The 15,596-nt window shown below is 51.7% G+C and overlaps 2 protein-coding genes across 3 annotated transcripts; both read left to right on the plus strand.

Moving 5' to 3' along the window:
• The first annotated feature begins 568 nt into the window (after positions 1-568).
• Positions 569-5,266, plus strand: Zmynd10 (zinc finger MYND-type containing 10). The gene is made up of 12 exons (XM_038323439.1): positions 569-804; positions 1,057-1,165; positions 2,803-2,919; positions 3,010-3,063; positions 3,181-3,318; positions 3,399-3,487; positions 3,583-3,683; positions 3,971-4,143; positions 4,356-4,481; positions 4,566-4,687; positions 4,812-4,937; positions 5,031-5,266. The coding sequence occupies exons 1-12, from the start codon at positions 713-715 to the stop codon at positions 5,104-5,106; spliced, it is 1,323 nt and encodes a 440-aa protein (XP_038179367.1). The 5' UTR covers positions 569-712; the 3' UTR covers positions 5,107-5,266.
• Positions 5,267-5,644: 378 nt separating this feature from the next.
• On the plus strand, positions 5,645-15,268 carry Rassf1 (Ras association domain family member 1). 2 transcript variants are annotated; one of them, XM_038323745.1, is made up of 6 exons: positions 5,645-5,952; positions 7,818-7,924; positions 11,231-11,335; positions 11,542-11,839; positions 11,963-12,078; positions 14,744-15,268. In XM_038323745.1, exons 1-6 carry the CDS (start codon positions 5,703-5,705, stop codon positions 14,888-14,890), a joined length of 1,023 nt encoding a protein of 340 aa, XP_038179673.1. In that variant the 5' UTR covers positions 5,645-5,702; the 3' UTR covers positions 14,891-15,268. The 2 variants fall into 2 exon arrangements, with proteins under 2 accessions (XP_038179673.1, XP_038179674.1); XM_038323746.1 differs by lacking the exons at positions 5,645-5,952; positions 7,818-7,924 and adding an exon at positions 7,945-8,647.
• Positions 15,269-15,596: the final 328 nt, after the last annotated feature.

Raw genomic sequence — 15,596 nt, forward strand, 5'->3', positions numbered from 1 at the left:
CTTAGGAGGGGGAATGGGACAAAAACTGAAGCACGGAGGTAGGAGAAGGGGTGAGCGATAAGTCCTTCAGAGTTGGTAAGTGCTGTGGTCTAGCATTTTGGGTGCCAGAGATAGGCACAGGGCCATCCGGAGGAAAGAATGTTAGGTGTGCATCTTTAGGACTCCTGGCTGCTGGACTGAATCTGGGGACACAGGCCTTTGATTTCTGCACGAAAGAGACTGAGCAGAGGCTCGCGGTTCTCTATGGCTTGGAGGCCAATTTAGTATGCATAGGGAGTTCCAAGCCAGCCTGGATCACAAAGTAAGACCCTGTCTCCAAAAAAATAAAAGACAGCTTCCGGGGGAGAGTCTAGAATGCAGTTACGTCGGTCTCATGAGAGACCGCTATAGTTACCCCTTGAGAGGCTCAGACAGTGTAGCTGCAGGAGCGGTGAGGATCCAAGTTATCCATAACTGCTCCGGCCCTGGAGAGGTGTGGCCAGTCTCCGGCTGCTTATTGGCAGGGAGGTGGGCGTGGCAAGAGGGGCATCAGAAGGACTCTACGCAGGCGCCAAGCTCACTCGTTTCCATGACGACGAAATAGACGCGCCTCAACGGCTTAGCAATTGTTCTGTGCCAGACTTTGGTCCCGCCACTGAAGTCTGTCAGATTCCCCTATTCCGACTCCTGCATTACAACCGCCCAAAAGCCAAACTAATCCTGGTCCCCCGACATGGGCGACCTGGAGCTGCTGCTGCCTGGGGAGGCTGATGTGTTGGTGCGGGGCCTGCGCAGCTTCCAGCTAAGGGAGATGGGATCCGAAGGGTGAGGCAGCTGCAATAGGTGGGGTCACCTGGTCCTTTAGTGGAGAAGCTGACATTGGAGAAGGGGTGGCCCAGTGTGGAGGGGGCTCCAGGTGGGAGGCAAAGCCCTTTGAGATAGAAGTGTGTGGCTTCCGACACACCTCTGGCCTCAGGACAGGATCACACAGGCTCCAGTAGATCCAGCCCCCACCTGCATTGTGCACTCCCGTTGCACATTTGTACACCCAATATGCACACATCCCTTCGGGGGCAGGTGGAATAAGCAGCATGAGAACCTGGAGAAGCTGAACATGCAAGCCATCATTGATGCCACTGTCAGCCAGGGTGAGCCCATCCAGGAACTGCTGGTCTCCCATGGGAAGGTATGTTAAGGTCACAGGATTCCTTGTAGCACAAATAATAAAAACCCAGAGACAGATATTGGGGTTCAAGCTGAAGATCAGAAAAGCAAAACGGCCAGCCCCTGGCTCTTACCTCTACCTCAGACCAAAATGGGTGATCCTACCTCCAGGAAACCTCAGACTGAGACTAAAGAGACCTGTCTCTTCCATTTTATATTCCTCTCTAGTGCTGGGATTAAAGGCATGCACCATGCCATCAGGCCTCTGTGGCTAACTAGTGTGGCTGCTGGGATTAAAGGTGTCTACTAATGTGGCTGCTTTGCACTTTGATCTCCAGTCAAGCTTTATTTATTAAAACACAAATAATGTACCATTATAATTTCTGCCTTTCTACTCTTCTTCTTGGGGACACTGGGCACCTGTTCTTCCTTCTGGCCTGGAATGCCTGTTATTCCTAAGTGGGGGAAACTGTGTTAGGTTTCTTCCATTTACTTTGAGATAAGGTGTTGATCCGTGACCCAGGCTGCTGTTAGCTCCCAAACTTCCTGTTTCTGACTCCCAAGTGCTGGGACTTCAGGCCTGCCCATCACTATACGTGGCTACATTTCCTATTGTACCCTAGGTGGATACAAAGGCTAATTAGGGAGACAGCCGTGGGTCCTAGACTTGCCTGGGCTGTAGGAGGAGCACCCAAGTGCTCACATCACTCTGAGTTGACTGAAGCCAAAGGAGACCCTCACTAAATAGGAAGTGGGGCTTTCAAAGTGGGAAGAGCAGCCTTTCTTTGTAAGAGAAGAAGGTAGAGACCAGGAAGATGCCTGGTCGGAGGGGGCCGGGGTGACCCTAGTGTATGTAGAGGGGTTCCCCTGCGAGAAAAAGGCAGAGATGGGCACTGGGAGATGTGTAGACAGAGACTGCTCATTCGTTTCCCGGCTGCCCAGGCCCGAATTAATCACACAGAAACTATATTAAAATACTGCTTGGCCTATTAGCTTAAGCATATTACTAGCTAGCTCTTATATCTTAAATTAACCCATTTCCATTATTTTATATATTGCCACGAGGCTTGTTATTTACCAGCAAGATTCAGGGCATCTGTCTCCTTCAGTAGCTACATAGCATCTTTCTGACTCCTTCTACTCTCTCTCTACATCTCTGTTTGGATTTTCCACCTGGCTTTACTCTATTAAGCCATTGGCCAAAAGCAGCTTCTTTATTAACCAATAGCAGTAAAACACATTCCCAGCATACAGAGAGGAATCCCACCTCAGGGATGGTCTAGGAATAGGGCACAGTAAAGGGCATAAGAGTGAGGCCACAGCACACAGCCTGGCAGACCAGGTGACAAAGACCAGAGTAAGGACATGAAAAGGAGGGCTGACCTAAAAGAGAAGCCTAGCTGGAGAGGATGGGGTAAGGTACAAGAGAGACAGTCAAGTTTATCCACAGGTAAGGAGGCTGCTATCCTGTCAGAGATATGGAAACACAGAAATGAAGGCCTTACAGTACAGCAGGGACTCCGGGGTGCTTACGGAACCTGAGGGGCAGGTCTAAGGGTCCAGGAGAGTTGGAGAGTTAACTGGGCTAAAGCAGGCACAGGAGAGCTGTGGTGCCAAGGCAGGTCCATGCCATCTCTCTTCCTCCTCTGTCCTTTGCAGATCCCCATGCTGGTGGAAGAGCTGATCGCAGTGGAGGTGTGGAAACAGAAGGTGTTCCCGGTGCTGTGCAGGCTGGAGGACTTCAAGCCCCAGAATACCTTCCCCATATACATGGTGGTGAGCTGGGCCTTCACAGGGTCCTGAAGACGAAAGCTAGCTAATAGCCCCTGCCCCTCCCTCACAGCCCAGCCCTGTTCTCTTTGGCAGGTGCACCATGAGGCCTCCATCATCAATCTTCTAGAAACAGTGTTCTTCCACAAGGTGAAGCATCTTCCTTGTCAGGAGGCCATTTCTGCAGGCCCGAGCCTGGTGGGATGGATCTGTGGAGAAGGGTATCATCAATATCGAATACTGAAATATCCCCTCTCTGACCCCCAGGAGGTGTGTGAGTCAGCAGATGACAGGATACTGGACTTAGTGGACTATTGCCACCGCAAGCTGACACTGCTGGTGGCCCGGAATGGCTGTGGTGACCCATCTGAGGAAGAACGGTCCCAGGATAATACCCCTATGCAAGTAAGTTAAGGTTTCCTGGAGGGGGCCTGAGACCTCCAGAGGCAGGGGTGAACGCTGTGTTCCCGCGCTCCCCTCACCAGGAGCTGCAGAAACAAGCTGAGACAATGGAGTTTGAGATCTCACTGAAAGCTCTCTCGGTGCTTCGCTACATCACAGACTGCGTGGACAGGTGGGCCACCCTCCAGCGCCTGGGGCACACAGTAAAGGGCTGCAATAGTAGGCTTGTAACTTCTGCTAACCCCCCTCCCTTACTCCTACCCTTAGCCTTTCCCTGAGTACCTTGAACCGCATGCTCAGTACGCACAACTTGCCCTGCCTCCTGGTGGAGCTGCTGGAGCACAGCCCCTGGAGCCGGCGGGAAGGAGGTAAGGCCTCTCCCACCTGCCAGGACTTAACTGGCTGCTTCCAGAAGATCCTCGCGGTTAATGGAAGTGGACAGCCAGACAGCCCGCACACTGAGGACACGAGGATGCCTCACCCAAAATGGGGCTAGATTTTTGACTCTGAGGCAGACATGTCCCATGGACTTACCTTGTTCAGACAAGTCTGGTGGCCCGGGTTTTCGAACCTTGCCAGGCAGTTCTCAGTCCTCCAGTCCACACACTCCAGAGGATACAACACCTGCATCCAGTGAGCTAGCTCTCCTCCCCAGGCAAGCTGCAGCAATTTGAGAATGGCCGCTGGCAGACAGTGGCCCCCTCAGAGCAGCAGAGACTAAACAAGCTGGACGGGCAGGTGTGGATCGCCCTGTACAATCTGCTGCTCAGCCCTGAGGCCCAAGCCCGATACTGCCTTACAAGCTTCGCGAAGGGGCAGCTGCTTAAGGTGGGGAGCTCAGCTACCCTACCCATCCCTTTTGCCACCATCCCCACCCTGCCCCGCCCCCACTGCATCCCTGCCTCACCCTCTTTCAGGTGACAAGAGAGCTAGTGAGACTAAACCCTCCAAGTACCCCCAACCCAGCTTAGGGACTCCCTGTTTCTTGCCCCTCCGGCCAGGACATGTTTCACAATGGCTTTCCCTGGATACCTTTGCAGCTTCAGGCCTTCCTCACGGATATACTACTGGACCAGCTGCCCAACCTTGCTGACCTGAAGGCTTTCCTGGCTCACCTGGCCCTGGCTGAAACCCAGCCCCCTAAGAAAGACCTAGTGTTGGAACAGGTAGGCACCCAGACCGTTAGTAGCTCGGGGGGCCATGATCCACTCTGTCAGCTCCTTCCTCTCCTCTCCCTTACTTTCTCTTAGATCCCAGAAATCTGGGACCAGCTGGAGCGAGAGAACAAAGGCAAATGGCAGGCCATTGCCAAGCACCAGCTGCAGCATGTCTTCAGCCCCTCAGACCGGGATCTGCGCCAGCAGGCACAGAGGTAAGGCCTGCTGCGTGGCAGAAGACAGGTAGGTGCATGGGACATAGAAGGCATGGCCATAGCGGGAGGGCTTCTGTGCCCCTACTTGTCAGGTCCAGTCACATCTTCTTGGCCCCTCCCCCAGGTGGGCTGACACCTACAGGCTGGACGTCCTAGAGGCCATAGCCCCAGAGAAGCCCCGCTGTGCTTACTGCAACGCGGAGGCCTCCAAGCGCTGCTCCAGATGCCAGAGTGTGTGGTATTGCTGCAGGTAAGAGGACCCTAGGACATCCGTCCCCTTAAGCCCCGACCCTGGGTCCTCCCACAAGCACTGTCACCCTCACGCAACCCACACCCCCTGCAGGGAGTGCCAAGTCAAACACTGGGAGAAGCACGGAAAGACGTGTGTTCTAGCAGCCCAAGGTGACAGAGCCAAATGAAGGCTGCAGGTTCTGAGGGCCGACGGAAGAGCGCACCCAGAATGTGACTCTGAGCCTCAGGAACTCTGCCTGGCCCCTGTCAGACCTCAATTTCCCTGGCGGTGAGCACAGCTGAGTCAAGTAGAGCTGCAAACCACCACCAGTCGACGTACAGACAAGCAAAGGCTCTTCATTTCCTGCCCCACCCCGCGAATACGTAGAGAAAAAAACCAGGCCGCAGCAACAGCAAGCGGACAGACAGGGCTGGGGGGCGTAAGCAAGGGCCGGATGTGGAGACCCTCTTCCTTTATCACAGTAAAGCGGACCTCATGAAACACATCAGTGTGGCGCTTTGCCTTCGTCGCTGGGGGCGGGGGAGGGGACATGGGGAAAGACTGGACGCAAAGCCTGGGAAGGGGCTCTTTGAAAGTGTCCACCCCTATGCCGTGCCCCGCCCACAAGTCCACACTGTCAGCTCGCCTCGGTTTCCATTGCGTTCCCCGCCGCTCTTTCCCGCCGCCCTGCCTTGATCCTGGGGGCGGTGCCGAAGTGGCGGCCCGCCCTGCGGCCTCGCCCGCTAGCGCTCAGTCCTTCTGGATCCCCGGTCTGACCGGGCCATGTCGGCGGAGCCAGAACTCATTGAACTACGGGAACTGGCACCGTCTGGACGCATCGGCCCTGGCCGTACCCGGCTGGAGCGTGCCAACGCTCTGCGCATCGCGCCGTGCACAGCTCGCAATCCGTCACAGCAGCACGTCCCGGGTCGCGGCCACCGCTTCCAGCCTGCGGGTCCCGCCACGCACACGTGGTGCGACCTCTGTGGAGACTTCATCTGGGGCGTCGTGCGCAAGGGCCTACAGTGCGCGCGTGAGTAGCGGCCCCACGCAGCCTGCGATCACCGAACGGGAGGTCAAAGGCAGCACCATGGCTGCGGGTCAAGTCGCAGCGGAGGGGGTCAGCAGTGATGATCCTGCAGACCAGGTTCCATTACCTTGCCCCATTAGGGAGCGTGTTTAAGAAAATGATGTATCACTTGTCACACTTCGTCCGTGGCTGGCGCACAGAAGGTGCTGGTTTCAAGATCGTCTTTAAAGCGCCTGGGCTCTTGAAAAGCCTTTGTGCCTACTGTGCCCTGAGCCTGCATTCCGAGGTCCGCCTCTTCCCAATGATTGGCTCACTGTGTTCCCCTCCAGATTCTTGGGTGACCACCCACATATGATAGGGGGCAGAAAAAAGTTAGAACCTTGGTTGAGCTCCTTGTAAGGAGGAATTTTGTTGAGTCTTTAGTCAAGGTTTGTTTCGAGTCAGGGATCCAGATGCTAAAACGTGGAATACAAGCACACACACACACACACACACAGTAGTCCTTCTGGAGATTGCCAGCAAACAGAAGTTCGACTGGCCCAGGACACTTTATGCCCTCCCATTTCTTTGTGTCTAGACCTCCCAGACTTGTTGGGTCCATTGTTGAAAGTGGACCTTAGGCATTGAGTGGTTTTGTTGTTTTGTTGGTTGTTGTTGTTTTGAAATAGGGTCTCACTATGCAGCCCTGCCTGACCTGGAACTCTCTATTCAGATCAGGGTGTGACAGAGATCCACCTGCCTCTGCTTCCCACACTCTGATGGGTAGCTGGAGTTGTCAGTGCTTTGAGCCATAAAGGTAGGAACTTCAGGATGGAACTGTAGGCCTGTGCGTGCCTAGAGCTCATCTCATTCACTGCGTGAGTATGTCACAAATCCAGCTAGATACAACGGTTTGTGACACAGCAAGGGCTATGGTATTACAATATTCTCAAAGAGAAATAAAGTCGCTCTGGAGATGAGAAACGGGACCACTTGGGTGTTTGACAAGAGGTTGATAAGCAAATCAGACAAGTGTAGGGTTTTGCTTCAGACAACTGGTGGTAACTTTTGCCGATTTAGAAACCTGGGGTGGCTTGAAGTGAAAAAAAGGGGAAATTTTGGCCATGTGCATTTGAAATCTTCATTAGATGTTAAAGTGAAGGCACTACGTGTAGGATTTGTTCTAACGGGGTAAATCAGTGCCACCCTGGGTCTGGAACAGGTGAGTTGTAGACAGAGTTGGGACAGTGCCCAGGTGAGAAACCTGGACATCAACTCTTAGACCTGGGAGTTGAGACAGAGCTGAGGAAGGGGCTAGCAAGGAGCTGCGGAAAAGGAAACCTGGCTAGTGAGTGTTGTCCTGGGAGCCAAAGGGAGTAAGCAACCAACCTTAAGGATATAGCAATCCCGGGAATGTGGACAGAAGGCCAAAGATTAGATTTGCATTGGGCATTGGCACATATCTGTTAATGCTGGCACTGGAGCAGTTGGTGGAGGCAGGAGGATCACTGAGTTCAAGGTTACTATTTGAGGCTAACCTAAACTACGGGAGACCCTTTCTCAAGAAGCAAAATAGGCTTGTGTAAACAAATGAAGAGGTAGATGGCAAACAGAGGAAGTCGTAAATTAAGCGCTTTTGTTTTCAAGTTAATGGCAAAGTGAAGTGGTAGCTCGGCAGTGTTAGCAGGGTGAGATCTCTAACAGCCTGAGGCCTTCCAGCCGGTTTCCAGAGGTGCTTCGGACAGACGACTCTAGAATCTGTGTTGCGTGGGCGGGCGGTAACCGAGTTTGAGAAAAGGCCAGTCAAGCCCAAATCTGTGGGGCGGAGGCCCCCTGTCAGTGGGTCACTTCGCCGAGTTCCTCCGCCTCACGGCCAGCCCTTTCTGCAGACTGCAAGTTCACCTGCCATTACCGTTGTCGTGCGCTCGTCTGCCTGGACTGCTGCGGGCCCCGAGACCTGGGCTGGGACCCCGCATTGGAAAGGGACACGAACGTGGTGAGCTCGGGGTCGGGGGAGTGTGTGGGCCGGGAGGGGCCCCGGGGCTTAGTCCCGGCCCCGTACACAGCGAACATCCCAATTACCGATTTCCCGGCATCAGAGAGGCTAGTTCTGCTTGTGGGTTTGTCAGGAGCCCACCCCACGCAAAAACTACGGCCCGCAAACCAGGAGCCGCGAAGGCGCGCCCGGGCACGATGCACGCGCGCAGCACTTTTCACACCCCGCTTCCGGCCCTGGGGGCAACGTCGGTGTGCATGCGCACACGCCCTGCCGCCTCCCCGGGGGACGTGGGGCTCGAGAGGCGGAGCCGAGTTGAGATGCCTCTGCGATGAGGTCACTCCTCGAGTAGTAGCGTGGTGTCCCCGCCCCTCGGCGTTCCCCCGCCCTTCGTCCCAACCCCCCAACCCACCAACGACTCCAACACTAGATTTTTAGTCGTCTACGTTTGCAGTCCTAACGGTCGCCGCGCGGCGCAGGCCTCAGCGCAAGCGCGTACTGACTCGCTCACACGCACGCACGCGCCCGGGGCGGTGGTTGGAAGCTCCCCACGCAGTGGATCGGGCGGGCAGGGCGATGAGCGAGGCCGAGACGCCTTCCTTCGAAATGACCTGGAGCAGCACGACGAGCAGTGGCTACTGCAGCCAGGAGGACTCGGACTCGGAGCTCGAGCAGTACTTCACGGCGCGGACCTCTCTGGTCCGCAGGCCGCGCCGGGACCAGGTTGGAAGCCGGGTGGGGGCTGTCGCCGGCTGGCGGCGGGCGAGGGGCGATCGCTCCAATTCCGCCCGTCCCCGCTAAATTGCGGCCTAGGGAGTTAGTTGATAGGGAGCCTCCTGGCGGGTCCAGCCGAAAACCGGCCGGGAAATGTGTATTGTGCTCTCTCTGCTCCGGGTGGAAAGAAGCTCGATTCCAGCGCGCCGGTACTGAGTCCCCAGGCTTCCCTGGTTTGCGGTCACAGACCGGTTGAGCCAGGGGAAGCAGCTCTGAAGCTTGGGTGGACCAGAGGCGGGCGTATTCACCCATGATTAAAGTCAGCCTCAGCCCAAACCGGCGTCTTGATTTCGCATTTGGGCGCTCCCACTCCCTCCCTGGGGGAAATAAGGAAGTGGAGGAGGAGTCCGCCGGGAAGTGAGAAGTTTGTTTCGGAGGTGACTCTGTCCCTTCCACTTGCAGTCTTGGATCAGCCAGAAGAGTTCGCAGCCATTGCTGGGCCAACTCTGACACCAGCTGCTGGAATGTAGACGATTTTCCGATCTTCCTTCCCGGGTGAAACTTTGGTGGGGGTTTGGGGAGTCTAGTAAGAGGGCCCTTGCTTTGGACCTTAAGTATTAGGAGCATTCCTATTCCCGTAGGGAGCAGGAAAACTATAAAATGCCCCAAGAAGGGTTTCTACTTAAGATTTAAAGTGTGGTACTAGGGCAGCTGAACGTTCCTAGAGTCTCCTACATGTGCCAAATTATCAGAGACTTTCTGGGAATATCGTGGTTGTGACCACCAAGCTCAGATAACTTCTTCTTGAGCCATAATACCTCAGAAGAGCGCAGAGACTGGGGCATCAGGAGAGTGAGGTGGAGACTTAGTAAAGTGAAGGTTAGTAAACTTAGCAGCAGCGAAGTACAATTCCTTATCCGAGCCCCCCCCCCCAAAAAAATGTCTGTGGTGTTGTAGGAGAGAGTTGATACAAATTTTTCTTTATTTTCTTTCTTTTTTTCCGAGTCAGTGTTTCTCTGTAGCTTTGGAGCCTGTCCTGGAACTAGCTCTTGTAGACCAGGCTGCCCTGGAACTCACAGAGATCCGCCTGTCTCTGCCTCCCGAGTGCTGGGATTAAAGGTGTGAGTCACCACTGCCCGGCAATACAAATTTCTTAAAGATGGGCTGCTACTTGACACCCCAAAAACCTTAGTCCAGACTGTAGATTCAAGATTCAGTGTGGACCCCTGAGGTTCACATGTCTCTCAGCCTGAGTCATCTTCTATTATGGAAAGGTGGGGGAAAAAAAAAACACAAGGTGCTAGCCAGTTGAAAGGTATATAAAGAAAATAATTGTTTAAAAGCAGCTGAAGTGTATAGCAAGCTCAGTTTGGAGAGTACTTACCTTGCATGGTGGCCTGACTTCCATCCGCAGCACCATTAATGAACCAATAGATGGTGGGTAGATGGATAGATGGAAGCTGAGAATTAAAGTAAAATCATGAGGGCTGGGGCTAGAGTTCAGTGATTGTGAACTGTGGCCCAGCGTGTGTGAGGCTGTGGGTTCATCCCTGGCTGACACCTTGTGAGAACTCCTGGGATAAGGCATTGGTCAGTAGCCATCCTAGCTGTGTTTGTTCCAGTCGCATTCCCCAGGACCTCTCTGATGTCAACAGGAAGTTAGACTGAGGCAGTGAGGCCAAGTGAGTTTGGGAGGAAAATTAATTCAAGTCCTAACTGCCGTAACCCACACTCCACCTTTCTAGCTAAAACCCAGTCCCTAAAGAGCTAGTCTTCAGGCTAGGTTTCCAGACAGCAAGGGAAGAACAGCCTACCTGCTTGGCACTGGTAGGACAGCCACTAAGGGAAAGTTGCCTGTACACCTCTCGCAGGATTGGAGCCTGGCCTGAAGCTGCCTTTTGTGCAGCCTGAGTCAAGGGTAAATGGTAGTCGCAGTGATTCCTTCCCTACATGGGATGTGCCCAAGAAATCTCCTAAGGCATGTTAACCCAATGGAGATCACATTTCCCCTCCTGACTACTGATGTTTATCAGCTCCCCTGCTTCCTGCCCTGTGGTGGCTCATGTTCTGTGCTGGTGCAAAGTGGAAGAGTGGGCTGCCTTCTCCAGAACAAACTCTGACCCAGCTAGTGTTCTGGGACCAGCTATGCAGTTGAGATGTGGTTTTAATTTTATTTGGGTGGGGGTGGGGGTAATACTAGGGATTGAAGGGTCTCTCTTATACTAGGCAAGTACTCCCCAAGAAGTGTTTTTACTTTAAACAACAATTCTCCCTAATAGTCCTTCATGTTTTCCTGGCCCTTTGCCATGCAACTTTATTTGTCTTTGTTTCTGTAATGTTGTTAGGGACCACACACAGTCAGTGCTGAGGTGATTCCCATCCCAGATAGTAGGAAGCCAAATGATCCTACCTTTCTTTGCCGGCTCCATCTATAGCATGCAAAATGGAGCAGTGATGGGGTCAGGGTGTATGGATTTGGTGACAGGACAAAAATCAATATCCAAGGAATGTTTTGGCTGTTTTTTTTTCTTCACCTCCAAAAAAGCCTTGCACTTTTCAAGGGCCCTGTATCCATTCTGACCTGTTTTGTAGGATGAGCCTGCACAGCGAGAGACACCTGATCTTTCCCAGGCTGAGACTGAGAAGAAGATCAAGGATTACAATAGCCAGATCAACAGCAACCTCTTCATGAGCCTGGTGAGTTGGCTGCTCAGGTGAGGAGTGTGGGGCGGAACAGAACCCAGTTTTGTGCCAGATGGCCATAGTCATAGCCAAAGTATTCTTGGTTGACTCAAGCAGTGACCTGTGCATACCTGGCCTCGCCCCAGGTGAACTCAACCCTGTCCTCTTCCTTCTCCACTAGAACTCTGTCATGGTGTGGCTTTTCTTTTTCTCTTTTTTAGAACAAGGATGGCTCCTACACAGGCTTCATCAAGGTTCAGCTGAAACTGGCACGTCCTGTCTCAGTGCCTTCCAGCAAGAAACCACCTTCTTTACAGGACGCCCGGCGGGGCACCGGGCGGAGCACAGCTGTGAAGCGCCGCACCTCCTTTTACTTGCCTAAGGATGCTATTAAGCACTTGCATGTTCTGTCACGAACACGGGCACGTGAGGTCATTGAGGCCTTGCTGCGAAAATTCATGGTAGTGGATGATCCTCGCAAGTTCGCACTCTTTGAACGAACCGAGCGTCATGGCCAGGGTAGGTTTCCTATCCCAGCTCTTCCTGTGGAAGGGGTGTGTATCACATGCCTCTTTATTCAGAGGCTGGGGCATCTGAGCCTGTTTATAATTCTTTATCCTTTTTGCTCTGCCTGATCTCCAGTGTACTTCCGGAAACTATCAGATGATGAGCAGCCCTTGAAGCTACGACTTCTTGCAGGGCCTAGTGAGAAGACCCTGAGCTTTGTCCTGAAAGAGAATGATTCTGGGGAGGTGAATGTGAGTACATCGTCTTATTTCCTTATCACCAGACAAAGCTAGTAGGTTGTAGCTATAGTGAGGGTTTCAGGAGAAACTGGAGCTACAGAACAAACCCTGCACAATGTCTCCAAGAATATACAGGCCCTGGAATGAAAGTATAGGCTTCAAGGACACTGGAGCCAAGGTCTAGATCCTTAGGAAGAAGCTGAATCTGGTGGTTCATGTTTGTAATCGAGGTACTAGGGAGGCTGAGACAGGAGGATTGCTAGGAGTTTGGGGTCAGTCTGAGCCACAAAAACAAGCTAGAAGAACTGTTCTGATTCTTTGTTTCCTGGTGTGGGATTTGATTGACTCATGGTGAGCCAAGAACAAGTTCAGAGCTACACAGGTGTGGCTGAGAGATGGCTCAGCAGTTAAGAGTGCTTGCTGCTTTTCCAGAGGACTCCTGTTCTGTTTGAAGCACCCATGTTAGGTGGCCCACTTTCACCTACAACTCCAGCTCCAAAGGATTTGACTTCCCCCTCTGGCTTCAGAGGGTACCTGTACTTATGTGCACATAACCCTATACACACCCAGACATACACAGAATTAAAACAATGGGGCTGGAAAGTGGATCAGTAATTAAAAGCACTTTTTGATCATGCAGAGGATCTATGTTAGGTTCTTAGCATCCACATAGACCATGCACGCAGTGCACATATGTGCCTACAGGTAAAACACTTATACACATAAAACAATTTTTATGTGTATGAACAACAAAAAAACCACTCTTCCAATAAGGCCTACTACTACCAGCCTGTAATCTCAACTACTTGGAATGCTGAAGCAGAAGGCTCACAAGTTCAAAGCCATCCTGGGCTACAGAGTAACTTAAAGACCTGTCTGGGTTAACTTATTGAGATACTATCTCAAAAAGTAAAAAGACTTGGGGCTATATATAGTTCAATGGTAAGATGCTTAACATGTTGGATGCCCTTGGTTCATATCTTAGGGTTTCTGTTGCTGTCCTCAAACACCATGACCAAAAGCAAGTTGGGAAGGAAAAGATTTATTTGGCTTACACTTCTACATCATAATCCTATCATTGAAGGAAGTCAGGGCAGGAACTCAAATAGGGCAAGAACCTAAAGCCAAGAATTGATGCAGAGGCCATTGAGGTAGTGCTGCTTACTGGCTTGCTCTTCATGATTTCCTCAGCCTGCTTTCTTTTTTTTTTTTTTTTTTTTTTATTTATTTATTCTGTATACAATATTCTGTCTGTGTGTATGCTTGCAGGCCAGAAGAGGGCACCAGACCCCATTACAGATGGTTGTGAGCCACCATGTGGTTGCTGGGAATTGAACTCAGGACCTTTGGAAGAGCAGGCAATGCTCTTAACCTCTGAGCCATCTCTCCAGCCCCCCTGCTTTCTTATAGAACCCATAATCACCAGCCCAGGGATGGCACCAGCCACAATGGGCTGAACCCTGCCCTGTCAATTAATCACTAATTAAGAAAATGCCTTAAGCCGGGCGGTGGTGGCGCACGCCTTTAATCCCAGCACAGGAGGCAGAGGCAGGCGGATCTCTGTGAGTTCGAGACCAGCCTGGAGAGCTAGCTCCAGGACAGGCTCTAAAGCTTCAGAGAAAAGAGAAACCCTGTCTCGAAAAACAAACAAACAAACAAAAAAAAAAAAAAAGAAAAGAAAATGCCTTACAGTTGGATATTATGAAGGCTTTTTCTCAAGGTTTCCTCCTTTCAGGTAACTCTAGTTTGTGTCAAATTGACCTAAAACTAGCCAGCACAATTTAATTCCTAGTAATGCAAAAGAAAAGACTTTTTACCTAGGGGTTAGTGTGTGGCCCAGTGGTTAAGATTATATGCTTAGTATGCATATATATAATATAATAGTTTTAACCCAGCAGCAGAAGAAGAGAAAAGAAGCAGGGGGTGAGCAGGCTGCCTGGGAATGTAGCTTTGGAGTAAAGAAAATGTAGTTTGTTTACATTTATGAGACCCTGGGTTTGTATTGGAAGGGGCCCACGCAATAACAGCTATTTGGGAACATCCTGATTTGCTGTCTCTCTATGAGGTGACTGTTGTGTAGGATCTGTCTTTTGTGCAGACTGCTCATGAGGATTCTAGCACAGACTATTTAACCTAGCATTGTGATCCAGACTTATAATCATGGCATTCAGGAAACAAAGACAGGAGGATCACAGCTTTGAGACTAACCTGAGCTACATAGCATGTCAGGGCCCGCCTTTGATATGCAGCAAGACTGTGACTCAAAAAACAACAAAATAGGGGGCTGAAGATTTGGCTTAGTGGTTAAGAGCACGTGTTGCTCCTACAGAGGACCTGGGTTTGATTCCCAGCACCCAGATGATGACAGTTCACAACCATCTGTACTCCAGTCCCCAGAGATCTGATGCCTTCTTCTGACTTCCATGTGGCATCAGGCATACACACATGATGCACATACATACATACGCAGACAAAACACTCGTACATATAAAATAATTAAAAACAATAACAACAAAACCAAAACAGGTAAGGTTGGGGAAGAAAAGGGAAGTGGTACTATCCCAAAGCCCAGTTCTAAGGTGTGTGACCGTGAGGCACTAGTTTTTGAGAAGGGTTTGCAACTTAGCCATTTCCTGCCATAGCCCAGTCAGTATCTTTCTCCTCTGCCCCTTTGCAGTGGGATGCCTTCAGCATGCCAGAGCTGCACAATTTCCTACGTATCCTGCAGCGGGAAGAAGAGGAACACCTTCGACAGATTCTGCAGAAGTATTCTCGTTGCCGCCAGAAGATCCAGGAAGCCTTGCATGCTTGCCCTTTGGGGTGACCTTTTGTTTCCTTGGGTAGCAGGAGGAAAATAGGCAATGCGAAGATCGTGCCGTGTGAGTGTGACAGGGCCCGTGGGGCCTGCAGAATGAGTGTGCGTGGAAGCCCTCCTCTGCTAAAGGGGGTGAGCCCAGAGAACAGTGACGCAGCCGGCCCTCTACCAGTGGATACAGCGGGGCGTGGCTTGCAGCCCTCTGCCCATTGTATACTGGGTCCTACTCTGGGTAGCTGCTCCAGTCTTTGATCAGGGTCTCAGCTTGAGAATCTTAGAGACTCTACAAACACAACGAGGTTATATTTGCAGGGATGGGGGCCCGAGTCTATGGTGAAAGATTGTTTGGGGTCGTGAATAAGTCTCAGGATAGCCCAATCAGAGCCAAGAATATAACTCAGAGCCAAGAATAACTGCTCAGAATAGTACAGACATTGAGATGGAGTCTGTGTTTCCCTCTTCCAGTGCCTTATGACTTAGACACATAACCCCGAGGTCAAGGAGGGCTGGCAAGTATAACTCCTATGCCTCAGTGCATCCTCCAAGGACGATGCTGCTGGACCAGACCCACTTCTTGTTTGCCAAAGCCAGAATCTCCCTCAGATACTTTTGATGGAAGTGTATGAATGTATGCAATGCTTTGTGGCCTCAACTGAATGCCTCCTGTGGGGAAAGGGATGGGGGTGTGACAGTCATCATCAGGGCCTGATGCCTG

Source organism: Arvicola amphibius, chromosome 3, assembly GCF_903992535.2.
Source record: "Arvicola amphibius chromosome 3, mArvAmp1.2, whole genome shotgun sequence".
In the NCBI taxonomy this organism is placed as follows: Eukaryota; Metazoa; Chordata; class Mammalia; order Rodentia; family Cricetidae; genus Arvicola; species Arvicola amphibius.

What these genes read in the sequence shown, in the direction of transcription:
- Zmynd10 (XM_038323439.1), top strand. Translation starts at nt 713, where the DNA reads ATGGGCGACCTGGAGCTGCTGCTGCCTGGGGAGGCTGATGTGTTGGTG. An exon ending in TGCTGGTCTCCCATGGGAAG is followed by an intron (nt 1,166 to 2,802) that starts GTATGTTAAGGT and finishes TGTCCTTTGCAG; the next exon opens with ATCCCCATGCTGGTGGAAGA. An exon ending in AGTGTGTGGTATTGCTGCAG is followed by an intron (nt 4,938 to 5,030) that starts GTAAGAGGACCC and finishes CACCCCCTGCAG; the next exon opens with GGAGTGCCAAGTCAAACACT.
- Rassf1 (XM_038323745.1), top strand. Translation starts at nt 5,703, where the DNA reads ATGTCGGCGGAGCCAGAACTCATTGAACTACGGGAACTGGCACCGTCT. An exon ending in TGGAAAGGGACACGAACGTG is followed by an intron (nt 7,925 to 11,230) that starts GTGAGCTCGGGG and finishes CCTGTTTTGTAG; the next exon opens with GATGAGCCTGCACAGCGAGA. An exon ending in ATGATTCTGGGGAGGTGAAT is followed by an intron (nt 12,079 to 14,743) that starts GTGAGTACATCG and finishes GCCCCTTTGCAG; the next exon opens with TGGGATGCCTTCAGCATGCC.